At 37.2% G+C, this 9,161-nt stretch overlaps 2 protein-coding genes across 2 annotated transcripts; both read right to left on the bottom strand.

Moving 5' to 3' along the window:
* Nucleotides 1-349: 349 nt before the first annotated feature.
* LOC110881029 lies at nucleotides 350-2,724 on the bottom strand. Its single transcript, XM_022129416.1, has 5 exons — nucleotides 2,636-2,724; nucleotides 1,587-1,752; nucleotides 1,434-1,496; nucleotides 866-940; nucleotides 350-399 (listed from the first exon to the last, which is right to left on the bottom strand). Exons 1-5 carry the CDS (start codon nucleotides 2,722-2,724, stop codon nucleotides 367-369), a joined length of 426 nt encoding a protein of 141 aa, XP_021985108.1. The 3' UTR covers nucleotides 350-366.
* A 4,000-nt stretch (nucleotides 2,725-6,724) lies between these two features.
* LOC118482586 lies at nucleotides 6,725-8,416 on the bottom strand. Its single transcript, XM_035978120.1, has 5 exons — nucleotides 8,316-8,416; nucleotides 7,965-8,130; nucleotides 7,812-7,874; nucleotides 7,241-7,315; nucleotides 6,725-6,774 (listed from the first exon to the last, which is right to left on the bottom strand). Exons 1-5 carry the CDS (start codon nucleotides 8,414-8,416, stop codon nucleotides 6,742-6,744), a joined length of 438 nt encoding a protein of 145 aa, XP_035834013.1. The 3' UTR covers nucleotides 6,725-6,741.
* Nucleotides 8,417-9,161: the final 745 nt, after the last annotated feature.

Genomic DNA, 9,161 nt, shown 5'->3' with positions numbered 1-9,161 from the left:
CAAGCTTGTAGGGTCTAAATCACGTTCCGTCCCGGTTTTCGCATTCCTCGCGATTAAACCATATTTATTATTCGAAACTAACCGGTCTAGGCCTAGGCTATATTAAAGACCCGTTAGGATTCTAATAGGTTATTATAACCTTCGTTCCAGAATAGGAGCCTAGTAAAAGACACGTGTTGTCACACCCCAACCGATGGCGGAAACATCGGGATGAGACGAACAAATCGCTCAAAAGCATCATAACACTATTTGTGACAATATAGATTAAATCAAATTTCATAAATGACTAAATTCAAATACATTGATTCAAATAAAGACAAATTGCAACAAACATGGTTTATTATTAAAATGGGTATCTAGTCCATCCTAACTTGATTCTTCAACATCTTGACTGTCAACCTGCAACATGTATTAAAATAGAGTTTCAATGCAAAAGCAAAGAGCGAGTATACAAGTTTGTTTACATAGCATAATAGAATAAAAACTCATATCCAACACGAACATATTAAAATAGTTTCAACCATGCTAGTTTACGTAGTCCAAGTGATAGCCCAAGTTTCCCAATGCGTTAAAGTACCTAACCCAAAGTTTCACGGGAGGTTGATATGTCTCCTCCTAACAATACCCCAAAGACTAACGGGGAGGTGCATTACTCCTATAGCGCTACTATTGTTAAGGCGGAACTACACACAGGGATTAAACGTTCACATAGCACAAAATAGTCTCAAGAATCACAAGTTTCATGTTTCATGTTTAAATGGATAGAGTAGGTTTCAAATAAGTTTCAAGTGTCACGTGCGTTTAATATAGAATACATGTGGCACCCAAAGTGTTTAAAATTAAAAATGGGTTCGAGTATACTCACATAATTGCTAAGTCTTCCGATTATCCAAGTGTTGACGAGCGTAAAAGATTTGGAGGGTGGAACACCGAGGTCACCCTATATGGGCAAACGTAGGTGTATGAGTAATCGGGATTACGACGGAGGATTTGAAGCGGAATATAAAGTGTAACTAGTTAATATAAATCTGTATATATATAAATACAAATACGTATATTTTATATAGTTTAGGTATTATTTTAAAATTAATTCTTTCAAAAGTATTGTTGAAATATTGTCTAAAAATAATTATAATTATGCATTTATATCTATTTTATATATAAAAAAATTAGTCGAATGGATAGGTTTTGTTTTTATAAAATTTACACGTTTTATTTCACGGATCTTACGAAAAACGGGCAGAGTTTCCTCTGTTTTTGGGCGATCCCGACAACCAAAGTGTGGATATAAATCTCAAAATTCAACAACAAAACAACATATAATTATACATACTTTTATGTATTCTTTTATAACAAAAAAAATATATAAAGCGGTTTTGTGTTAACGAGAGGTATAAAACAATATAAATGGAATATTTACGCCGTTGAACTACCGAGTGCATCGAGACCTCAGTTGACCAAGTTTGACCAGGTTTGACCCGGGCATCGAACCGAACCTGCTGAACCGAAATAAGAATCAAACCACCATTCATCGGATTTAACGAAAATGGTAGTAACCAACTGAAAGAAAAGAAACGAGGGATTAACGATTGAACTCGACTGAACCGGATCTGAACCAAATCGATCCGAATCTGAACCGAACTGCGTGAGTCGAAACAAACCGAGAACCAAAACTGAATCGGAGCTAAGCTGAGCCAAGATCTAAACCAAACTGAGTCGAAACACGAACCAGACTCGACCCGAGTAACTAAACTGGTGAACCGCGACGTGAACCAACTTCATTGTTCCTGTCGCCACTGCCGTAGACGGCTGGAGTGTCGCCGGCTGCGTCGCACTGCCGTTGTCATCGCCACTCGAGTCCGAACCAACCAAAACACTCAAATTAAAACTCAAATCTGAAAGTAAAAGAAAGGAAGGAGACGAGGGGGGGTGTTTACCGAAAATGTATGTCGGACCAGGTACTACCGTCGTCGTCGCCGCCGTCACGAAGGCGTCGGCCTCGTCTTCTTCGTCGCCTCTCTCTCTCTCTCTCTCTTCTGCATTTGTGCCGCCGCACGCCACCACCGAAACGGTGGTGGCCGACCATTCGTTTGGACAGAGGTGGCGGATTGGATGGTGGTTTTTATGAAGAAGGGGGTGAGGGTTGCAGGTTGTGTGTGGGTGAGTCGCGACCGGAAACCGCCACCGCCGCCGGTGGTCTCACCGGAGAAGAAACAGGGGGGTGGGGTGTTTGGCTCTAATGAGATGTGTGAGGTGCTTTTGAGTTGCAGACATAAGGGAAACAGGGGAAAGAACATTATGCGGCTGGTCTTTAAAGTGAAAAGAAATAGGGTTTTAAATTTTAAAATAGGTAGGGTTGGGTTTCATGTTTGGCTTAGGCGAGACTATAAAAGAATTAAGTGCTCAGTCTAGTTTGATGTGAAGCTGCAGCTCAGTTGGTTAAAGCGCGTGTAATGGAGGGTGTTGACCCGGGTTCGATTCCCGCGGTCAGCGTCTTTTTATTCTCTTTTTTTTGTATTATTTAATTTAATTTATTAAATAAGATAGGATAGGTAGATAACCATATTCGTAACAAATTAAATTGAGTTAAAGATTTTCGACGATTAATTAATTGAATTAACGAAACGACATATACTAGAATACAAAGTTTCCGAAAATAGGAATATGCACAATGGTTTCTACATATGGAAAATTATGGAAACGCGGAGCGTTACAGTCTCCCATCCTTTAGGAAATTTCGTCCCGAAATTTATTCAGAAGGAAGACTTGAAAGGGTTTTGGCAAACAGAAGAGAATTGCTTAAAATTGAGGCTTTGGAGTTGATACAACGGAGAATAATTGAGGTATAAGGATGAACAATTGATCTGATAAACGGTTATTTGTATAAGAATAGCATAAGTATCGGATAGACAAAAGTAGCGTGTTAAGAATGAATTATCGTCATGGATAATCGAATATAATGCGTTTGTGAGTTATTTAAAGTTTGTATTAGGTCTAAATAGGTCTGCAAAACACTGAGTTTCTCATGACACGTTTTATGAAGGTTTGGTAACATGGTGAAAATACTTATATATAGGATGTACCAGCGGCGTATCCACCATGTTTTGACCATGTTACGTCCGTTTCGTATTCGGTGTCATGTTACGTTCTGTGTCTTACCATACACAGTAGTACACTCTATGGTTTCTCATACGCCCATCACTATAATCCCGTGTGCACCCGCGATTATATTGACCGTCGCATGATCCGCATAGCTTGTACCAGTTACGTATGACTCAAGGTATACATAAATTTTGAAAACAAAATGCGTGAGTATAGAAATGTAGCATATAAGCATGTTTACGTTCCAAATAGTATAAGTCCAACGTGAGCGAATCCTTCGGGTTTCGCCCGTGTACATGTGCGAATGTATAATTTTTTTTTTGAGTAAAAAGCACGAGCATAGTATAAGTTTAAATTTGAACATGCACGTGAGCATAAACACAAAACGCATGCCAGGAGTATGAGTAAAAGTATAAGCATAACGTGTATTAAAATGAGCATAAATGTGAGCACAATTTGAGCACAAACGAATGACGTGAGTATAGACACAATTCGTATAAATGAGAGTACAAACAAAAGTACGAGTACAACATAAATCTTATAAACGTGAGTATAAATGCGAGTACGAATATAACGTAAATCGTATAAACGGGAGTATAAACATGAGTACAAGTGTGATTACGAGTATAAATATGAGTGTAAACATGAGATGCATGAGTATGGATGTAAATGTGAAAATTAAGTGTAAAACATGAATGTTTAAATACGAATGGAATGTGTGAGTATATATATATATATATATATATATATATATATGAGTGTAAACGTGTTTGTATAAGTACAAGTACAAGTATGTCGTTGCGAGTATGAGTATAAATATGAGTACAAGTGTAAGCATACGAACGTATTGTGGGGAGTACGTGTGTAAATATGAGTCAAAGTATAGGCACGAAACGTGTCGTGGTAGTTACGAGTATATAAATACGAGGATCATAAAAGACGTGAGAATGTGTCTGAATATAAATACAAGTATAAACATAGCGGTATAAGCGTATACGCAAATTGCATACGTATGAATGTGTATATGATTATAAGTAAAACGTAGGTGTATAAATATGAATTTTAAGTATCACGTAAATTGCGTGAGTATAAAGATGAGTGTGAATGTATACGGGTAAATATTCGTGTATGAGTACAGCTATAAATGAAAGTGTAGGTTGTACAAGTATAAACATGAATATGAGTATAAGAGTAAACACAAGTGCATGAGCATGATTAAAATGTGGGAGCATAAATTTAAGTGTAAAAAGAATATTTGTATAAGTATGAATAAGATGTAGGTGTATGAATATAAGTGTATACGTTCATGCATATTTGACAAATATAAGTATGAGCGTGTATCGCATGAATATGCTAAGCGTAACGTAAATGCATAAATGCGAACATAAGTGTAGACGTATAATTGTATGAATAAGAATAATAATTGGAACATAAGTGTAACATAATGCATTGTTGTGAGCGAAACGTGGAGTTTTTTTTTTTTTTTTTTTTTAATCAAAACAGGTTGAGTTGTTATGAAATGTAGAATCTAGTTTATGAATGTAAAGAGAGTATAAATCATCCACTATTTCTGCAAGTAGTACTTCGTAAAAGTATGGGAATGCTACTATGGTTTTAAAAGAATTTACATAGTTGAAAGTGTGTCGATTCTTATGGAGTTTCCTTGCCCACGTGTTTTGAATTTAATTGGCGTATCGAGCGAGGTTTTGAAAAGTTCTTGAGATCAACAAGTTTGCACCGTTTTAGGTAACTTTTATATTAGAAAGTTTTGAAGTTTATAGATTCTTGAGAAAAGTTGATCCTTAGAAAAAGGAATTTGGTATACGAACTTAGCGATTGTTGAAAAATGTATCATTGGTTTTGAAAAGGAATTTTAGTAGTTGATTAAATAATATTGGTAATATTTTATAGGTGTGTGCGAAAAAAGTTGATTTGATTCTCAATTGAGAATAACAATCTCTAGTTTAATGGCGTGAGAGGAGCGTGTTTCAATGTTTACGTTGATTGGTAAATTTGTGGGCAACGGATTTATTAAACCGATTAGGCGGACAAGTAGTATTTCGTGAAAATTTTTTTTTTGAAATCGAGGAACGCGCGTTTATGGTAACATTTAAAAATTTTGTGTATGCGAGTGATGTGAAAATAGATTATAGAATAAGAGGTACGTTTAAATAAATGAAGCATTTTGAAATACATGATAAATGATTTAGGTATAAACATGATCGTGTTTGCGTAATATAGTCTATTAAAGGAAGTATTGGTAACGATCACCTAGGTAAGGGAATCACCCCAAATCCGTTGGTGAGGTCGTTGTAAGACGAGGAAAGAAGCGAAGTTAATCGTTAAGGTAAGGAAATCACTCCTATCTCGATGATATGTCTTCACTCGTTGTTACGAAAGTGTAATTAAAACTAAGTGAAGTTATGCATGCTAATGACGTATAATTGTAGATGTATGCGCAAAAGTGAAATCTTAAAAATGGTTCAAAATTGACAAGAAAGAGTTTCATCATAAAAGATCGAAGATAATAAAGCGTACATCTGATAAAAGAAACTTGGATGGTCCCAAAATGGAACGTTGACTAACCAAAGTGGTCGAAAGGTCCTTTGAATCTGAGAGCATGCTTTGGCCTAATAGGTGGTATACTCTCGCCGACAAGTCGGTTAACGGTATTCACCCTTCCGGTTACTACATGCCCCAATTCAATCGAAAATTCGAGACTTGGCGAGATTTATGTAAAATCGAGGAGTGGGACTAGTCGACTAGGTGCGGGTTTCACCCCTAGCTTGACGAGTTCGTACCCTAAGTGTGGTTGGTACTCGTTGGGCCGAAATTTAATTTCGACACATTAACGAGGGTCCACTAGAAATTGGATTTGAAATTGAAATTTGAAATTTCCATTAAGATGTGGATTTCACTCCTAACTTAATGGTGTAATTTCGTGCAAAAATAGAATCAAACAGAATGAAAGTCGTTTACCAAATTGTGGGTTTCACGCCTATTTTGGTAAACTCGTCTCGTTTGTACAATACGAGTGTTTTCGAGTTTAAGAAAAATCGAGTAAAATGCTTTAGAAAAGGGGGGGTATGTTAAAGGAATACGCAAACAAGTATAAACACATAAGAATGCACATCAAGAACGGTACCTAAAGAATAGGACAATAAAACACGTACCAACACATAGAGGAATATGCCAAGAAATCAAGAATACACATAAAGGATCGAACAATGGAACAAGTATTAACACGTAATAAAACAAGTATAGCATGTCAAGTGTTTACGCATAAGTGACATATATGTTTGAAAGATGACAAGAGAATAAATAAAGGCAAATAAGATAACATGCAAGTAGTTTCAAGCAAAACATGAGAATAAAGCCCTAAAACTATAGACTAGGTTAAAGCATTCCTACTTTTCCTAATTCCCTATAGTTATGGCTCTGATACCAATCTGTCACACCCCAACCGATGGCGGAAACATCGGGATGAGACGAACAAATCGCTCAAAAGCATCATAACACTATTTGTGACAATATAGATTAAATCAAATTTCATAAATGACTAAATTCAAATACATTGATTCAAATAAAGACAAATTGCAACAAACATGGTTTATTATTAAAATGGGTATCTAGTCCATCCTAACTTGATTCTTCAACATCTTGACTGTCAACCTGCAACATGTATTAAAATAGAGTTTCAATGCAAAAGCAAAGAGCGAGTATACAAGTTTGTTTACATAGCATAATAGAATAAAAACTCATATCCAACACGAACATATTAAAATAGTTTCAACCATGCTAGTTTACGTAGTCCAAGTGATAGCCCAAGTTTCCCAATGCGTTAAAGTACCTAACCCAAAGTTTCACGGGAGGTTGATATGTCTCCTCCTAACAATACCCCAAAGACTAACGGGGAGGTGCATTACTCCTATAGCGCTACTATTGTTAAGGCGGAACTACACACAGGGATTAAACGTTCACATAGCACAAAATAGTCTCAAGAATCACAAGTTTCATGTTTCATGTTTAAATGGATAGAGTAGGTTTCAAATAAGTTTCAAGTGTCACGTGCGTTTAATATAGAATACATGTGGCACCCAAAGTGTTTAAAATTAAAAATGAGTTCGAGTATACTCACATAATTGCTAAGTCTTCCGATTATCCAAGTGTTGACGAGCGTAAAAGATTTGGAGGGTGGAACACCGAGGTCACCCTATATGGGCAAACGCAGGTGTATGAGTAATCGGGATTACGACGGAGGATTTGAAGCGGAATATAAAGTGTAACTAGTTAATATAAATCTGTATATATATAAATACAAATACGTATATTTTATATAGTTTAGGTATTATTTTAAAATTAATTCTTTCAAAAGTATTGTTGAAATATTGTCTAAAAATAATTATAATTATGCATTTATATCTATTTTATATATAAAAAAATTATTCGAATGGATAGGTTTTGTTTTTATAAAATTTACACGTTTTATTTCACGGATCTTACGAAAAACGGGCAGAGTTTCCTCTGTTTTTGGGCGATCCCGACAACCAAAGTGTCGATATAAATCTCAAAATTCAACAACAAAACAACATATAATTAATTATACATACTTTTATGTATTCTTTTATAACAAAAAAATATATAAAGCGGTTTTGTGTTAACGAGAGGTATAAAACAATATAAATGGAATATTTACACCGTTGAACTACCGAGTGCATCGAGACCTCAGTTGACCAAGTTTGACCAGGTTTGACCCGGGCATCGAACCAAACCTGCTGAACCGAAATAAGAATCAAACCACCATTCATCGGATTTAACGAAAATGGTAGTAACCAACTGAAAGAAAAGAAACGAGGGATTACCGATTGAACTCGACTGAACCGGATCTGAACCAAATCGATCCGAATCTGAACCGAACTGCGTGAGTCGAAACAAACCGAGAACCAAAACTGAATCGGAGCTAAGCTGAGCCAAGATCCAAACCAAACTGAGTCGAAACACGAACCAGACTCGACCCGAGTAACTAAACTGGTGAACCGCGACGTGAACCAACTTCATTGTTCCTGTCGCCACTGCCGTAGACGGCTGGAGTGTCGCCGGCTGCGTCGCACCGCCGTTGTCATCGCCACTCGAGTCCGAACCAACCAAAACACTCAAATTAAAACTCAAATCTGAAAGTAAAAGAAAGGAAGGAGACGAGGGGGGGTGTTTACCGAAAATGTATGTCGGACCAGGTACTACCGTCGTCGTCGCCGCCGTCACGAAGGCGTCGGCCTCGTCTTCTTCGTCGCCTCTCTCTCTCTCTCTTCTGCATTTGTGCCGCCGCACGCCACCACCGAAACGGTGGTGGCCGACCAATCGTTTGGACAGAGGTGGCGGATTGGATGGTGGTTTTTATGAAGAAGGGGGTGAGGGTTGCAGGTTGTGTGCGGGTGAGTCGCGACCGGAAACCGCCACCGCCGCCGGTGGTCTCACCGGAGAAGAAACAGGGGGGTGGGGTGTTTGGCTCTAATGAGATGTGTGAGGTGCTTTTGAGTTGCAGACATAAGGGAAACAGGGGAAAGAACATTATGCGGCTGGTCTTTAAAGTGAAAAGAAATAGGGTTTTAAATTTTAAAATAGGTAGGGTTGGGTTTCATGTTTGGCTTAGGCGAGACTATAAAAGAATTAAGTGCTCAGTCTAGTTTGATGTGAAGCTGCAGCTCAGTTGGTTAAAGCGCGTATAATGGAGGGTGTTGACCCGGGTTCGATTCCCGCGGTCAGCGTCTTTTTATTCTCTTTTTTTTGTATTATTTAATTTAATTTATTAGATAAGATAGGATAGGTAGATAACCATATTCGTAACAAATTAAATTGAGTTAAAGATTTTCGACGATTAATTAATTGAATTAACGAAACGACAAATACTAGAATACAAAGTTTCCGAAAATAGGAATATGCACAATGGTTTCTACATATGGAAAATTATGGAAACGCGGAGCGTTACACGTACATTTTTGAAATTGTGGTTATACTTGCTCAGGTAAATACTTTTAACTTATTTTCCCCTATACGGGGTT

Source organism: Helianthus annuus, chromosome 10 (assembly GCF_002127325.2).
Source record: "Helianthus annuus cultivar XRQ/B chromosome 10, HanXRQr2.0-SUNRISE, whole genome shotgun sequence".
Lineage (NCBI taxonomy): Eukaryota > Viridiplantae > Streptophyta > Magnoliopsida > Asterales > Asteraceae > Helianthus > Helianthus annuus.
This window is presented reverse-complemented; position numbering and strand designations above follow the sequence as displayed.

Excerpts from the sequence above, each read along its gene's own strand:
- LOC110881029 (XM_022129416.1), bottom strand. The coding sequence starts at position 2,724 with ATGGGAGACTGTAACGCTCCGCGTTTCCATAATTTTCCATATGTAGAA. Across the intron at positions 1,753-2,635 it reads TTCGGAAACTTTGTATTCTA|TTTAGTTACTCGGGTCGAGT; the intron begins GTATATGTCGTT and ends GCGGTTCACCAG. Across the intron at positions 941-1,433 it reads CTGAGGTCTCGATGCACTCG|GGTGACCTCGGTGTTCCACC; the intron begins GTAGTTCAACGG and ends TTGCCCATATAG.
- LOC118482586 (XM_035978120.1), bottom strand. The coding sequence starts at position 8,416 with ATGCAGAAGAGAGAGAGAGAGAGGCGACGAAGAAGACGAGGCCGACGC. Across the intron at positions 7,875-7,964 it reads GGTTCAGTCGAGTTCAATCG|GTTTGGTTCGATGCCCGGGT; the intron begins GTAATCCCTCGT and ends TCGGTTCAGCAG. Across the intron at positions 6,775-7,240 it reads TCGGAAGACTTAGCAATTAT|GTTGACAGTCAAGATGTTGA; the intron begins GTGAGTATACTC and ends TACATGTTGCAG.